At 41.8% G+C, this 18,067-nt stretch overlaps 1 protein-coding gene across 4 annotated transcripts in view; it reads right to left on the bottom strand.

Moving 5' to 3' along the window:
* The window catches only part of LOC123503748 (tyrosine-protein phosphatase 99A-like), a 783,535-nt gene that overhangs the window by 61,749 nt on the left and 703,719 nt on the right, over nt 1–18,067 (bottom strand). For all 4 annotated transcript variants that reach the window (XM_045253746.1, XM_045253744.1, XM_045253747.1 and 1 more), the window contains exons 7-8: nt 16,837–16,951; nt 1,539–1,730 (exon numbers count right to left, since the gene is read on the bottom strand). In XM_045253746.1, coding sequence (XP_045109681.1) covers nt 1,539–1,730; nt 16,837–16,951 — 307 coding nt within the window. The remainder of the gene's footprint in view (nt 1–1,538; nt 1,731–16,836; nt 16,952–18,067) is intronic.

Raw genomic sequence — 18,067 nt, 5'->3', positions numbered from 1 at the left:
GTTATCAATAAATTACATCATGTTTTAAATCCAGGACCATTTTAGAAGACAGACTATAGGCCACAACAATCTAAGAGGCGGTGCTGTTGAAGTGTCTAACTGGCTTTAATGGCTTATAGGAAAGAAACAAGGAGTGTTACAAAGGATTACGATAAGACGCTTCCCTGTACGACTCCTCCGTCTTATCAGCTGTCAATCACTATATGACAAACTCACGATAACATGTAGCCAATAGGTTGACACATAACTAAGACAGGTTTCAGTAGAACAACGATATTTATAATTGTACTCACTTTTCCACTAATCACGGTCAGATGTTCTTCATTAGTAGTAGTAGTAGTAGTAGTAGTAGTAGTAGTAGTAGTAGTAGTAGTAGTAGTGTTAAGAGTTGCAGTTACTGTATAAATCATAGTCAGATGCTTAGCTTTTAGTAGTAGTAGTAGTAGTAGTAGTAGTAGTAGTAATGGTAGTAGTAGTAGTAGTAGTAGTAGTAGTAGTAGTAGTAGTAGTAGTAGTAGTAGTAGTAGTAGTAGTAGTAGTGGTGGTAAAAGTAGCAGTAGTGGCGATGGTGGTGGTAATAATAATAGTAGAAGTAGTAGTAGTAGTAGTAGTAGTAGTAGTAAAAATAGTAGTTAGTAGCAGTAGTAGCAATGTTAAAAGCTGCGGTTACTGTACATGACAGTGGTGAATAGAAGTGGTGGTTGTACTCGCAAGTGGCAGTGAGCGTCGTGGTTAGGTGGCGGTGTAAAAGTACTCTGTGGCTACTGCGAGAGTGGCTATATCAAGTGGTAGAGTGGCGAGTGTGGTAGATACATAATTTTTACAGCGATATTCACACCACTTAAATACATAGAACCTTTACAAGCACAAATAAAATAACATGATAAAAAAAAAAAAGATTGTAATTTAGAAGTGACTAGAACGAGAAAAAGGTCACAGTGGTTAGTAATTAAAGAAAAAGGTGATAAATACTGATGAAAGGGTTAAACTACACTGAGAAAGACTGACTATTTCTACACCCACAGTCAGAACCACACACATCCTAACACCACATGATACAAGGAACACGACATAATGTATCATACAAAGCAATGACACCCTGTAAATCGATCACCTTTTAATAACACCCTGTAAATCGATCTCCTTTTTATGTAAGAGGGGAAAACTGGCGACAAAGAGAAAATAAATAATAAAAATAAATAAATAAGTAAAATAGAATAAAATTAAAAGACTCAGTTGCTAGTCCCCGTGCAGATTCGAGAGAGTTGGCCTAAAGAAAGGGGGATACATATTTTAAAAACCTATCTTTTAAATGAGTTCAGGTCATGGGAAGATGGAAATGCAGTGGGTGCAAGAAATACCAAACCTGTGTGGAAGGGGGCTGGCAACTAAGTGGGTCTATTATTTATCTTTATTTTGTTGCCCTTGGACGACTTTCCCGTCTTACATTAAAACAAAAATAATAATAATCTACAAACCCGCACCTGCATTTCCCACCACCACCACCACCACCCAACTCAACACAACACATGACTGACCTAGACCTGGCAGAGTGAACTGGATGCTGGGCTCGCTGGACCGGACCGTCTTCACGCTGGTATAGTTGCCCTTCATGAAATAGACACGGTAGCCTCGTATCTCTCCATTGGGCTGCGTGGGCTGGTTCCATTGCAGGTCCACCGAGCGGTCATGAACCCGAATCAGCGTCAGGTTCTCAGGCGGACCCGGCACTGAAACACAAGGAACAATGGCCGTTAATAAGAGCTCCGGTGTGTGTGAGAGAGAGAGAGAGAGAGAGAGAGAGAGAGAGAGAGAGAGAGAGAGAGAGAGAGAGAGAGAGAGAGAGAGAGAGAGAGATTAGTAAAAAGAACTAAAACTATCGATAAAAGTATAAAAACAGGTAAAATGAGAGAGAGAGAGAGAGAGAGAGAGAGAGAGAGAGAGAGAGAGAGAGAGAGAGAGAGAGAGAGTACAAGTCACAGGATTGTACTCTAAGCCTCTTATCTGAACAACTTTCAACCGATTAGTGATAAAAAGTGGTTTATAAAGACGCTTTCATGATTCCACTGACAATTTAATAACTCCACATTATTAATCAAAAAAAGAAAGATAACACACACACACACACACTAAAGAACTCCATGCCCTTTGAAGAGTAGTGCTTATGAAACCTGTGTTAAAATACCTGACAAATTTGAAGGAGGGATGAGACCTGCTTCTATTGGTCTATCTAAGCTAAACTTCATAGCAGCGAGTTTTGATACAAGTGACCAATGCTGCTGTTGTTGGGTTAGGTTAGGTTAGGTTAGGTTAGGTGTGTGGCTGTGTCAGTGAATATTGAAAGGGGTAGTGTCCAGAGGCAAATGTGAGGAGAGGAGAGGAGAGGAGAGAGAGAGAGAGAGAGAGAGAGAGAGAGAGAGAGAGAGAGAGAGAGAGAGAGAGAGAGAGAGAGAGAGAGGGAAGGAAAAATAATGCCTTTTTTCTATTTTTTTTTTCAGCATCATTGTGTATGTGTGTAGGAGGGGGGGCGTTGCAGTGATGGCCAGGTGGGGTCCGTAATATAGGTGCCTAGTTCTCGATTTAATTATTTACATACACACACACACACACACACACACACACACTTTTATTTATACGTTTTTCTTTTTTCTATTCAATCCATTAATGCTTTTTGACTGTATGAACACACACACACACACACACACACACACACACACACACACACACACACAAACACAACACCTCCCACCTCTCGAGACAGTTTCAAAATAGTCTACAATCTAACACCACTAATACAAAAAAAAAAAAAAAAAACGCATCACTCCTAAACATACTCAAAGTTCCCTCCTAATAAAGCACAGTAGAATAAATGAGACTAAAAAAAAAAGCCTTCCCTGAGATGAATATGCTGTCTAGCGGTACCTTAACTATTCCTGTGTGCATGCCGTGACATCAGCGAGTGACGGAGATGAAGGAGGGAGAGGAAGGTGAGGCTGAGGGTGCGGGAGGTGAAGGGAAAAAGCAGGTAGGGGAAGTGGAAGAGGGTGAGGGGGAATAAAGAGGGGAGAAGGGTGAGGTGATGAAGGTGAGGAAGTTAAGGAAAGGAGGAATACGTGGAGATACAAAGGAAATGAGGAAAATGGAGTTAAGGAAATGAAATAATAGAAGAGAAGGGAGGTAAATGAAAGAGAAGAAACATGAGAAGGGAAATACGGCAAAGAATGGAAGAAGAGAGGTAAGGAAGGGAAGGAAGATGAAATTACCATGAGAGAGAGAGAGAGAGAGAGAGAGAGAGAGAGAGAGAGAGAGAGAGAGAGAGAGAGAGAGAGAGAGAGAGAGAGCAAAGAGAAAACACTGTATACTGTCAAGGGTCACGGCGCTCCACAGAACCTCTCGACACCCCCTCGACCCTCAGCCCCTCCCCCCCCTCGCCAATGTCTGACCCCCACAAGACTCACTCAGCATCGAGGTCGTGTGATCTGTTACTGCCCACCCCACCCCTTCGCCCCACGCCCCCAAATACCCACCTACCTATACCCCCCGTTGGTTCACTATTAATACTCAGTAGTCTCCCCGTGTGTGTGTGTGTGTGTGTGTGTGTGTGTGTGTGTGCCCCGATGGAGGATTTCCCCACCATACCTTCCTTTCTTTCTTTTCCCTCCCATACCTCCTCTCTCTCTCTCTCTCTCTCTCTCTCTCTCTCTCTCTCTCTCTCTTTCTCTCCCAGGCTGGCGCAGAAAGTGGCTTTGTTCCCGTCCCAGCGCTCTCTCTCTCTCTCTCTCTCTCTCTCCACATAACAGACACGCAGACTCCGAGAGGGAATGTTTATCCAATGTTCTATATATACCTAACGTGCCAAACAGTACCTGTACGCCTATTAATACCTGTCGAGTGGCCTGAGAAACGAATGAGCGATGTTTCAATACAGCTACTGAGAACAATTATATGCTAGGGTAGTGAAAATAATGCTATCTGTCAGTAGTCCACCAACACCATCTGCCGGTCCAAGGTTATGTTTGCTGGGAATGTATCGTTGCCTCTTTCATCCAACACCTGCCTGACGGAGACGTATAGCCAGCAAGGACACTGCGAAGATACTGGTGATGATACTGGTGTCCCGAGAGGTAGAATATAATTGGTAAGTAAGGAATGGGAGGTTGTAGGGAATAGATTGGTGAAGAAAGGGACGTATATCGTGGAGAAATTGAATGCAAAGTGTAAAAACGAGGAAAAGAAAAAGCTATAGGAAAAAACACTGATCAGAATTAGAAAAGAAAACAGAAAGAACAGAGACAGGAAAAAAAATATAGAACAAATTAAAAGAACGGAATATCATTAGAACATGTTATAAATTGTGGATTGAAATAAAAGAAAGAGTTCAGATATCTACAAATACCTTGGAGAACACACCTTATTACCAACAATACCCTTAAAACACTCCCCCTTTTTCCTGGCTGACAAGTCCAAACACGATTAAAGTACAGCCCCCGCACACTGATCTACGGTAAGCACTGGTTGGTCGCATTTAGTTACTGCACAAGAGTATCCCTTTGGCGTTAATTGCTACTGTGTCTGCCCGGGGTGAGGTTTAGGGCCACTGTTTAAGGCCACTGTACTGTTCATTATAAACCTCTGACTGTGACTTGTTTGGCGTTTAAAATGATGTTAAGATGTGTGTGTGTGTGTGTGTGTGTGTGTGTGTGTGTGTGTGCAATGGTATTCTCGCTACGGTAGTATTCACGGGGAGTTTCACTGAGTATTTATTGCAGGAAACGCGTCCTCTAAACGAAAACCAAGCTAGTCAGTGATAATTGCCCGATGAACTACACTCGTCAAGGTTAGCTACCGTCTGATGGCCTAACAGCTCTCGTGCAGTTGTTACCGGATGCCGCCTAACCTCCCGCAATCACTCCTACTGTATTTCATGCTTTTCCTTATTCCAAAGTCCAACATACTGACAGTCTTCTTAGGAAAGCCTGTCACTTGAAATACTCCAGCCCAGAGTGTTTAGACTGGAGGAAAAATAAAGGGATGGAAGTGGCAGTGTCGTATTAAATGAATAACAATTACTAGATTTAATGGTGTGCGTTTCATTGGCCGCTTTCCGCGTTGTTCCGTTATTATTTTCAACTAATCTAAAGTCCTTGAAGCGGCGGTGTTGACGGTATTTCATTTCCACTTTACCTTGCGACACTACTCTAATGTTGACACACACACACACACACACACTGGAAACAACATCCGAGCATCAGCCTTGTTGTCAGGATGAACACAAACAGTAAAGGTAACATATACGTACTCTCTTCCACAGGATGAAATGTATTCTTTTTGTAGCCATAACTTTTATAGGTGGTCAAGGCCGCCCGGCTTCATAACCCGCCCTTGTACTACATACTCCTATAGATCAAAAGGTGCCTTCTATGACGCAGAGTAACGTATTTGACACCTGGGCAACCTCCCCGTCCTCCCATCCCCCAAAAACAGTGCATGGTTTCCAATATGTGAGTCCCCGCCTTAGTGTCATTAGTTCTCAGCTATGATGAACTTCCAAATGTCAGCCAAGAAACACGTGTAGCAGTGATAATTCATCTAAGCCCAGGCGAGTTAAATGGCTTAGGAACTTCGAAGGTTGGAACAAATTCCCCACATACAACGGTATTTATTGTGTATTAAAAATGAAGCAGATAAACAGACTATAATTACTTCCCGGAAATCATATATAATACAAGATTGTAAGTGCATTATTTAGTAAAGAAAGAGAGAGAGAAAAAACATCAGGTAAGGTGGTGCTCTGAAAGTGACCTTGGCCCATATCAAGACATCGGGCAGAATTTAGTTACTAAGCACTGAGGCATCGCGCTGACTTCCCGCCGCTGAGCACCTTCCCTCTCCGCCCCCAGCCTGGCCGTGATGCTGCACTGCTGAAGCAGACAACACCAAGCAGGTGAAGCTGGAGGGGGCGGGGCGGGGAGGGGGCTGATCGGGGTCCGCATCCCTGGAGCCACAGATCACAAACGACCCTAACACGCTTGCTCCACACAAGAATATATTACTTTCACCTAATATATATATATATATATATATATATATATATATATATATATATATATATATATATATATATATATATATATATATATATATATATATATATATATATATATATATATATATATATATATATATATATATATATATATATATATATATATATATATATATATATATATATATATATATATATATACACACACACACACACACACACACACACACACACACACAGGTTAAGATAAATATATATGGTTAGATAAACTGATAAACGCGCGCGCGCGCGTGTTTAAGAACTTGGTTGCTTCAACCTTTGACCTAAGTTATAACATTGCACTGGAAAACCCTGTCTACGATGTTTGGTATATATCTATGAAACACACACACACACACACACACACACACACACACACACACACAGCATCTCGGGGCAGCAGTGCCGCAGCAGACACCGCCGCGATATTAGCATACAACAGTGTGCGACCAGGCATTGCAGTCACATTCCTGCTGGAGACACGGCCGCGGCGCCCACCACTACCCGCCTCACGGGGCCCAAACCTGCAGCAGTGTGTGTGTGTGTGTGTGTGTACCTGAGGGTCACTACTCCCACACATCGTCTATTGATTTTTAACACGGGCACACCACAGCACAAGGTCATCGTTGGCTCAAAACTGGCGCGGGTTCAAACTCAGGACAGCAAGACCTCTACTGAAGGAGGAGCAACACAGGGCAAGGTGACGCGACACAACACAACTGAAGTGTAGTCTCCAGCGAGCAGCGTGCGGTGCTCGGGGCCACATCACACCGCCTTGCTACTCCACGCACACACACACCACCGCTCTCACTCACTTACCCTTCTCGTCATCGTCCATGTCGCACTTCACTAACACAGCACATAATAACAGAAGACCAAAAGTTCCAAGGTAAGTCATATTAAAAAAAAAAAAAAAATTTGTTCTATACAATTAGCACGGAACAGCCCACGCACATCCTCCCTCTCCCATGGTTGCCGATACACTGTTGTGTTGGCCCGCCGCCATCTCACGTGATGCTCGCATCAGTGTTCGAAAAGACCTTCCAGTAAATGTAAACATTGGGTGTTTTACAGTGTTATGACTTTCCTTGCTCATTAATAAAATAATACTTAATTTATATATCATGACTGTAATAATTGTTAACCTTGTACGAGCACGATAGAGACAGAACAATACAAAACATGTCAAGTAGGGAGCAACGTACTGGAACATCACATATGCCATCCTTGCTCGAAGGTCACGGAAAAGCAGTGATTGATTTTTGCTTTAAGATGATTTCTTTAATGTTGTAGAATCAAATGGAGCTCAAGTAGGTTAAACATATACCTGAAAAAATATTAATAAACTCTTGCTTTACATGATCATTTATAAATGAAGAGGAGGGAGTAATGGTAAACTGAGTGTTTTTTTTTTTACATTTCTGAAATTAACCATGTGTGTGTGTGTGTGTGTGTGTGTGTGTGTGTGTGTGTGTGTGTGTGTGTGTGTGTGTGTGTGTGTGTGTCAGTAAGTGAATCACACTGGTTCTCCACGGGCTGCTCATTCATACAGAACACCACATTTTAATTTGGCTGACGAGTGTTGAGGGACACACGAGACCTGTCAACCAGTCAGGTGAGCAGCTGTGGCAGTGCAGGGAGCACTAACATCTACAGCAAATTTACAAAAGTATATGATACACATGAAACGAAACACTTTCTGTTCTTGCTGTAGAGGGCAAGGGATGAATAAGTGTACTAAAGCTGTGTGCTACAGAAAATTACAGTTACTCATAGCGACAAATTGTCCAAACCACTGATATGAAACGATAGGAATTTAATTAACCTATGTCTAACTGATGTGTGTGTGTGTGTGTGTGTGTGTGTGTGTGTGTGTGTGTGTGTGTGTGTGTGTGTTATCTGTCAGACTCGCGTCTGTATTCCACGTAGCTCTGGCCCGAGTAAGGGTGAATGGGCCCACCATCATGTCATCTGAACACTTTTGTGTGTGGCCACAAGGCCAACAATTGAATGGTTGAGGCCACTTTGAGAATAACCACGATGGAGATAGGCTTCCTACTTGCCACTTGCTGAACCCTGGCATACGATATTGACCTGAGGACGGGGTGGGCGCCCCTGTATTCCTGGCCAGGACCAGCAGGTGAGGGGAAGGGGGGGTGGGTGCACGGCGACGGGATAATTGACGGCCGGAACTGGGACAAAGCTCCACCTGTCACCTAATTCAGAATAATTTCAGATATTTCAATGAGCTCCTTGCTGCAGGGCCTTGTCTGGAGCGTTGGCGGGCCGGCTTATAATGGTAGGGTGCATATGATGCGGCAGAGGTGCCCCCGTGGGCCGAGAGGGAGGTCAATGTCGAGGGTAGTGAGGGAGTGGCGGCCGCCGGCGACACCTGGCACTTGCATCAGCTGGTCTTGCCACTTCTCTTGTTTTCAGCATATTTTCTCAGTCCAGCTGTCTCCTTCCACGTTAGTACGCCCCCTGGCTAAGTACTGCAGTTGAGTTAGCGGCGATATATGATTTGGTGACTCCACAGGTGCTATTCTGGCATTTTATGAGACAGGTAAGACCTGAATATACACTGTTAGGCAACGCCAGCTTCCTTTCCCTCCTTCCCTCCCCCTCCAAGCCTCCCGGCGTGGACGGTGTCGGTCTGTCTGTTTCCACACTGTTCCTCTTTCCTTCCTCCTTCAGCGGGCACTCCAGCGTATGCTTCCAAGACACACTTCATTTGATATGCATTAAAGCTTCCATGAGTGGTGCATAAAATAAATACTAATACGAATGCATCTGCATCCTATGAAATCAGACATTATTTTAAAAGACTTGCTTATGTACTGTACATACATACTACACATTTTTTACTCTAAATGGATACTTATGAGATCTATAAAAACAAACGTCAGAGAGAGAGAGAGAGAGAGAGAGAGAGAGAGAGAGAGAGAGAGAGAGAGAGAGAGAGGGGGGGGAAAGCAAATTCATTACAACTCTACTGTGCAGATGGAAAACTAGGTTTCATGTGTGCGTCAGTCTTCGTCCCGGGATGACCTGCTCGTCCCACATGAAGGGCAAGCTGGTGACTGATGAACACAAGGCAAGAGAGAGAGAGAGAGAGAGAGAGAGAGAGAGAGAGAGAGAGAGAGAGAGAGAGAGAAAATTCACGCAGGCTGCACTGACACGTCTCGTAATTCTTGTGTTGGCGGTATCTTGAAACTTTTGTGTCAATACTCGCTGAACGTTTGTGTAAACGTGTGTGTGTGTGTGTGTGTGTGTGTGTGTGTGTGTGTGTGAAAATGACAACCCAGTGGAGGCGTAACAAAGATGAGTATCAGTGTGCAGACATTTCTACCTTTTGTTTGAGTTGGGCGTCGCTTTTCACATAAAGTAATTGTAAAGGAACTACAGAAAACCTTTAAGGGTAACTCATAATATTTCGAGGGAGGTGCCTAGAATCGACGCTTTCCCCAAAAGACCGACGCTTTGAGAGAATCCTGCCGGGAGGTGACCACTAGCTTCACTGCACTAACTTTCATCTGCTAATCTTTCTTAACGCTGCTGACTGGAAACATGCAAAGTCTAATCACACTAAAAAATCAGGTTAAAATACGTGTCAGTATCGAAGAGGTAAAGAAAACGTGCACTTATACACTTCCAATGTTACCGTCAGAAGTTATACATAAGGTATCCCCTACACCAGGAAACTCTTAAGGGAAACCTGGAGAGACTGCAAAAAAAAAAAAAAAAAAAAAAAGTAAATAAATAAATAAATAGATAAAAAAAATAGCTAAAATAAACGAATAAATAAAACTAAAATAAAAATAACATAGAATGAAATAAAGAAAGAAGATACGTAAATGCATAAATAAATAGAATAAAAGTGGAAAAAAGGGTGTGGGAGCTGAAAAAGTGAACGGCAACTCAGAAAATAAGAAAGAAAAAGACTTGAATTTTTTTTATGAATATAGAAATCTAGCCAATGAAAAAAAAAAAAAAGAGAGAGAGAGAGAGAGAGAGAGAGAGAGAGAGAGAGTGAGGAATTAGGTCAGTACAGTTTAAGAGAGCTTGCATAACCTCCCAATCCCTTACAAACACATCTTCTCTACCCTACATCCAGACCCTTAAAAACCCCAAACAGACCCTGAAACCACCCACGTCCTCTTCCCTTTCCCTGCAAAACTTCCCTTGGCAAAGCACGGGCAAGTCTCAATGTGTTCATACATACACAGGTAAAAAACTGTTCTCAGGTTATAATAATCAATATCTCTTACGCATGCGGTTAATTGTCAACGCCTCCCACGTGTGAAAATGTAATAAACTGCCTGACCTCATGCTATTTATTCCTCTCCCGTGTATTTATAACTAATGGACACCTCCCACGCACCTTTAGTCAGTGAACCACTCCCGTACGTTCTTGTAATCTTTCCCTCCCACGTACGTAACTCATATAATCAATGCAGTTCTTAACTCCTTCTACTGGAACGCATCTTTATTATAAATTTTGGGTGTGATTAGACGATTTTATTAACATTAGGAAGGGTTTACGGAGTTCAGAAGATTAATGGCCAGAGTCTTCACTATTTTAATCCCCCATATAAATTTCTGAAGCTGTATAAAATCATCAAATAAAAAAACATAATATGAAGACGCGTCATGGTAGGGAAGAAGTTAATCAACATCTACACACATCTGCTACACATTCTACTGATCGCTAGCTCCCTCCCACTCATGCAGTCGATGATCAATACCGTCCAAGAATGTAAAGCTTCCGTCTCATTTTGAAAGCACATGATTATCAACACACACGAATGAGTCTAATATCAAAGCCACACACGATCTTTATACATTGAATGGGCTGATTTCCCTTTGTTTAGTCTACACAAATAAACACTACCATTACTCCTGCTAATCCTACAGCTGGACTAGTACATATCCTCACCTCAAAGATACAGACTCAAAGTATTCAAACTAACACCATCATCACTACCATCAACCACCAACACCACCACCAACACGAGCTAACCATAGTGACGTCTTGCAATGAGAGGCTAAAGTGCTTTTAATTTCAAGCACGATCTTAAGAGGAGCTCACTCACTTTATGGTGCTTCAACAAACATTCTGGTAATTTACAACACTATATGCCAAAGGGATAGATAGATAAAGTGAAAAAGAGGAGTATTGTGCTTCATAATACAAACAGCCCTCAATGACCCGTCCCTCTATCAAGTAACACCCACATTACCACCTTCAACACTTCAAGTCTTCCTCCAAGCACAGCCACACAAGCCTACCTCCTTACAACACACATCCCTCGTAGGAACACACACACGCGAGAGAGGAAACCAAGCACACGTGTTTCTCAGATATCGTGACAGGCACAATCTCGCCCTCAATAGTTAGTTCCTCATCTAAAACACTCCCTCACCGCATCTAGTTGAAGTGACAAGAGTTTTCAAGGGTGTTTTCATATAGTTGTAGTGTTAAATGAACAAGATTTCTACATTTTGATAGGAAAAGAGAAACTTAAAAAAAACTGTAGCCTTTGAAAATAGTCGTGGTAAGAAAGCAAAACGTTTCTGAATACATGTCTAAGTGTCATGCAGATATAATTTCCACAAAACTCATCTGTTCAGCATCACACACCACCGCAAACCACCACGTACCTCACATTTCGCTCACACGGACGTCATACAATACGATAACCACAAAGGAAATTCGGCAACACCTGGCCAAAGGAACTATCACGTCAACGGGCCACTGGGTTTGTGAATGCAGCAAATCGACACCCACAGCAGCTTCAGTAATACCACCAGCAACATCAACACACCCAAGATTCCATTCCAGCATAGTTTCAGCTAGCTTTCACAATGCTCAACTTGCGTATGCGTTTGTATTATCCGTTTGACATTCTTTCCTTCCTTCCTTTCTTTCTTTAGGAACTGGTATATAAATGGGTCTTTTCTTTACTCTATTGTCCTTGGCCAGTGTTGCTCTTACATGAAAAAAAGTCTTAATCACTCCACATCGAATATACATCAGAGCCTTTCCTTGAATCTTTCCTGTAAAATAAACCCTCAAGACACTCCTTCAATAAGTCAGGAGATACACGCAGGGCTGGTGTACTCGAGGAAAGGAACAAAAATGAGGCGTCGATGAAGAGACATATTCTGAAACACTTCTGCCCACACCTCCATAACTTTCAAAAGTGCTCTAATTGAAGTCAAACAGGTTTTTAAGTGTTTTTTATAGCTTTTCTAGATTATTAACAGATCAAACACTCTAGAACCTGCCCAGTTAATTATATAGCCAATATAGTTGAAGTGAGAAAGTAAAGCGTTTCTGAGTATTGGCCACGCACAACTTGACAAAAAAGATGCAGCCATATTTCTAGCAAAAATTAACGAGGTTTCCAAATAATTAACAGATCAAACACTAGAGAACCAGCCTGATCAGTTATGTAGCCTTGGAAAATTTCTGCAGTGGGAGAGCAAAGTGTTTCTGAATACAGGCCATGAACAACTTGACACGAAATTCTAGGGACAAATCAATAATATTTTTAAATGATTAACATGACAAACACTAGTGGGAATCTGTCTAATCATTTATATATCCTTGGAAAATAGTTGCAGTGGGAGAGCAAAGCGTTTCTCAATACAGTCCATGAACAACTTGACAAGAAAGATGCAACAATATTTCTAGTGACAAATGAACAAGTTTTATGAATTATTAACAGGACAAACACTCTTGGGAACACGCCTACTCATCTCTGTGGCCTTGGAAAATAGTTACAGTGAGAGAGCAAAGCGTTTCTGAATACATGCCACAACTTGACAACAAAGAAGCAGCCAGACTACGCCCATCAACGTGACGGAATGCAAACCACCTCCTCCACACCTCGCTAGCTCTGTTGGGCTGTAGAGAATGGTGAACGAGCCGAATAGGAGTGGGGAGGAACGGAGCGAGGTGACGGTAACCAGGGACTTGAGTGATACGTACCAATTAAAGCCTGTGATGTGATACATGGCTAAGTCCTGGAACACTGTATTGAATTGTGCCTAGTAGTGGAGTATTTGTGTATAATGTGAGATTTTTCCTCGGTTCCCTGGCACTGTCATGATGGAGCAGAGTGAGATGATTCTGTTATATTATAGTGGTGTTTATGTAAGAGAGGAAACTGGCCAAGAGCAACATGAAATAAAAAAAAAAGGCCCACTTAATTGCCAGTCCCCTTGCAGGTCAAAGGATCAGCCGAAAGAAAGGGAAAAATGTCTTCAAGTCTCGTAGGAAGATTGATGTCTAGTTGGCAGGTTAGCTTATCTATCTTATCTCTTTGTCTCTCCGTCAGGTTTACTTGAATACATAATTGATACATCTAATTTCTCTACCGGGTTCACTTCGGTAGGTCATTCATACACGTGTCTTATTTCTATGTGTAGTTGGCTGGAAGTTTGCTTATCTATCTTATCTCTTCTTTATTTATCTTTATCGTCAGGTGTACTCGAATGCATGATTGGTCTATATTTGTTTCTCTACCGGCTTCAGTTCAGGTCTTCCACATACGAATCTTACATCTCCGTTTTGTCTGAATATAACAAGGGAACCCAACTGCATACATTCTCATTTAACACTCACCAATTCAGACACGCAAGTACGCTGGAGTATTATATCTTGGTGTCTCAAATGTACTGGTGGTGTAGGAATGCTGTCAACGCACACTCAAACCCCCTCTTAACCCTTTCAGTACTGGAACGCATTTTTACCATGATTTTTGGGTGTGATTAGACGATTTTATTGACATTAGGAGAAGTCTATGGAGGGCAGAAGATTAATGGATACAGTCTTCACTATTTTCATCCCCACAGAAGTTTCTGAAGCTGTATAGAATCACCAAGTAGTAACCAGAATGAATATGAAAGCACGTCATGGTACTGAAGGGGTTAAACTGTAGAAATTCTCAGTCTAAAATGTCTAGATTTGTACGATTTCAAGATGGAGTAGATTGATTTAATATGTTTCAAGAGACCACATGGATTTTAAAGGTTAAGGGTGTTTTATTTATTTTTTTTATGGCTGTAGACTTATACTTATGGATTAATAAAATTTCAACACGATCAACAGAAGGAAACACTCTTTGAGAACCGGGCTAGTCATCTCTGTGGCCTTTGAAAATAGTCGTGGTTAGAGAACAAAGCGTTTATGAATAGGGAACAAACAGTTAGACATAAAGAAAGGCTTTTTCGAAGAGGAGGTGGAGGAGGAGGTGGAAGTGAAGGTGGAAGTGGAGGTGGAGATGAAGGAAAAGGAGAAGGAGAAGGAGAAGGAAAAGGAGAAGGAGTCAAGAAGGAAGGAAAAAATGTTTGTTTAATGATATTCAAGTATAATAAATATTTCCTAATCATCCAATAGCAACATAAAACTTTAATTTCAGTCTGAGTTCACACCAGGACAATAAATCTCGTAATTCCAGAGAGAGAGAGAGAGAGAGAGAGAGAGAGAGAGAGAGAGAGAGAGAGAGAGAGAGAGAGAGAGAGAGAGAGAGAGAGAGAGAGAGTATACAGCCGTGACATAATTTCCTAATCATCATACAATCTCCACTCCGCTGCTTCAGGAGAGTCGAGAGGCTGACGGAGGCATCTCAAGGTGTGGGATGCGAAGATGACGAAATGAGAAACAAAAGGAAGACTCTGAGAAGCCGGTGGACGTGATTACAGTGCTGATGTGATGATAACTGTGACGTCAAGGATGCACATGAGTGTTTTATAAATTTCGGGGATATCTGAACGGGGAGCTTTGTATATTTAACTCCTTCAGTACTGGGACACATTTCTACTTTGAGATTTGTGTACGATTAGACCGTTATTTGACATTAGGAAGGGTCTCCAGAGGTCAGAATATTAATAGCCACAGTATTCACAATTTTAATCCCCCATATACGTTTCTGAGAGCATAAAGTCACTAAATAGTACTGGAACGCGTCACGGTACTGAAGGGGTTAACTCGCTTCAAAAACTCGTCACGTCATCTCAAGGTTTCGTCATGACAGCGGCAACTGAACACTTGACTATGTGGTTAATGAAAAAATAAAAATAAAATAAATAAATAAATAAAAAAAAACTGTTACATCTCTTTCACCAAAACTAACTCATTGCAACTTGATCACTTTCGTCCATCAAGCTACGATGTTGCATAAACTTCACTTGAATTACTGAACCAAAAAATGACAACACAGGAACACACGCGAAGCCACAAGAAGCCCAAAGACATTCACTTAGCTTTCTCCCTCGCCAAACCTTACTTCACCTATCATTACTGTCCATGAAACGGTCTATTCTTCTCTTCAAGTTCCCTACTGACAGCATCAACAGCCTGACACTGGGACTGCCTCGTATAGGCCTAGCGTCCTCTTGCAGCTTCCCTCTTTTCTTATGTTCTTATAATCTTATAATTGAGCTTATTCCAGTAATGTACCAGTTTTTTTTTGTAGTTTTTTTTTATTTATACCATGTGGGCTTTTTTTCACGGGAATTTATGGGATAAAGGGGATACTTTTTGTGGTACTTCCTATCTCAAAGCCCATCCGCTAGGAAACCGTTGCCCCGGGTGAGGAAGCCCAACCTACACTCGAACCCGTGCGCTTGGAGACCCCTCGGACCCCAAAGCGCGCATGGTTCCACTGTATCACGGCGGCCCTTCGTTGTGTCCGTTGCCCTTTTTGATCACGTAATGTAATTCAGATACACTTCATATATATCTTAATAATTCCTTGCTAATACGATACATATTTTTTTTTTTTTTTTTTGTGTGTGTGTGTGTGTGTGTGTGTGTGTGTGTGTGTGTGTGTGTGTGTGTGCGACGCTGAAGCTTTTGTTCCACCACTCGCGTTTCATAACATCTCTCGGGGCGGCGATGGGCGGAGTGTTAGATAAACGATCTCGGATAAACCTATTGATGAGCTACACGAAGAGCGCCTCGGGGACACGGCAAGCCAGTGTACAGAACTCACGAGATAGCGAAGAGAAGGCGGCAGGAGTGGGAGGCTCGTGTCTGGGTATGTGGGTGTGTGGAAAGCAGGTCAGATGTTGGATACAGTCGTACATTTATTATTGGTGAGGAACTACGCTATTTCTCATTAACCCTTTCAGTACTGGGACACATTTTAACCTTGATTTTTGGGTACGATTAGACCATTTTATTTATATCAGAAAGGCTCTATAGAGTTCAGAAGATTAATGACCAGAGTTTTCACTATTTTAATCCCCCACGTGAGTTTCTGAAGCTGTATAGAATCACCAAGTATTAAGCAGATTGAATTAGAGAACGTGCCATGATACTGAAGGGGTTAAGATTCTTTCTCACTGCTGGGTTCCTATGAATATACGTTCAAGGGTTTATGTATTTGTGGAACTCAATTGGTATAGTTAAAAGGGTTCGACTTTTTTTTTTTTTTATATACAAGTATGTTTGATTTAGATGTGGTGAAGGACAGTAAGGTGTGGTCAGTGCAATATCTATCTGACTGTCTGGCTATTTATCTGTTTATCTATCTATTCTATTAATACTTTTGTTATACAGCTCCCTTCCCTAAAGCACACAATGAAGACTGAAAGATAATGAAGAGCAAGACATCGCAAGCTTCATTCACTTCTGTAAAAGATGTAATTTGGTTAGAACACACACACACACACACACACACACACACACACACACACACACACACACACACACACACACACACACACACACACACACTTACCGCCCTCGTCGGTCATGACAGCCACAGTGGAGGTTGGTCCCAGGCCTTCAGGGTTGATCACTTGTAGAGACACCAGGTACTGAGTGTATGTCCTCAGGTTGGTGACCTTGTGACTCTGAAAAACCAGGAGGAGGGTGAGTGTGGGTAAGGGCGTGCCGGGCTGGGTGTACTCCCCTCCCTCAGGGGCCACCTTGGTGCGACGCCCATGCTCCAGGTAGCTCGTGCTCCGTGGCATTTTGAAGTTTATGGTGGCACAGGAAATCTTTGAACGCTTGGCTTGAATATATTAACAGATAGGTAAATACTTGACAGGTAGGATTCATTTAGCATGGTGAGTGTACGTGGAGCCACTTGTAGTACCTGGAGCAGTGCGTGGCCTGTAAAACAAACATGCTTGGAACGGGCAAAGGGAGGCATACCCTTCCGCACAAGCTTGATTTACTAGGGAAGCCACAGAGCGTCCGTCACACCACGCGAACCGTCTGAGTTGTGGTTCTGTGCCCCGCGCCCAGCTTTCCTGACTACTTGCTTGTCCTAAGCGTGGTGGTCACACAGCTACACTACACAAAATCCATGCACTATGTATATAGGTAAGCATGAAAATAATCAAGTTCGGGTGAGTGCATTACCACGTAAGCTTCATGCTTCAGCACTGCATGCATTATACTCGATATCTGTTAGAATTAAAGGTAAGTGTTAGCTAAACAATATCAAAGAAAGATTTGCAGTATCTTTAGATGGAAAGCACGTAGAGCAAGACCAAAGAGGAGGGAAGGATTGACTGAGTTGGCCTTCCAGAGGCTCAAAGAAAACGTACTCAAAAATACGTTTGAGAAAACGGACAATATTATGGAGAGACTATTGTAGAATCTTAGACCCAGGCAACTATGATACGTATATTTCTGAATCATAGTAAGCATTATATATATATATATATATATATATATATATATATATATATATATATATATATATATATATATATATATATATATATATATATATATATATATATATATACCAACGTATAAATAAGAGTTCGTGTGATAAATGAAACACGTTACTCTTGTGGAAGATGAATACAATACATAATTATTTCATTGTAGAATTTTTTCCCCTTACAGCTGAGAGACGTGGCAAAAAATAATAAATAAATATGTCCTTTTCAACAGCATTAACTGAGTTGGAGTTCCATAACTTAGGTCTGTGTGTTTCAATACTCTCTTATTTG

Source organism: Portunus trituberculatus, chromosome 14 (assembly GCF_017591435.1).
Source record: "Portunus trituberculatus isolate SZX2019 chromosome 14, ASM1759143v1, whole genome shotgun sequence".
Classification (NCBI taxonomy): Eukaryota; Metazoa; Arthropoda; class Malacostraca; order Decapoda; family Portunidae; genus Portunus; species Portunus trituberculatus.
The sequence above is the reverse complement of the archived record's forward strand: the minus strand, read 5'-3'. Positions and strand labels throughout refer to the sequence as shown.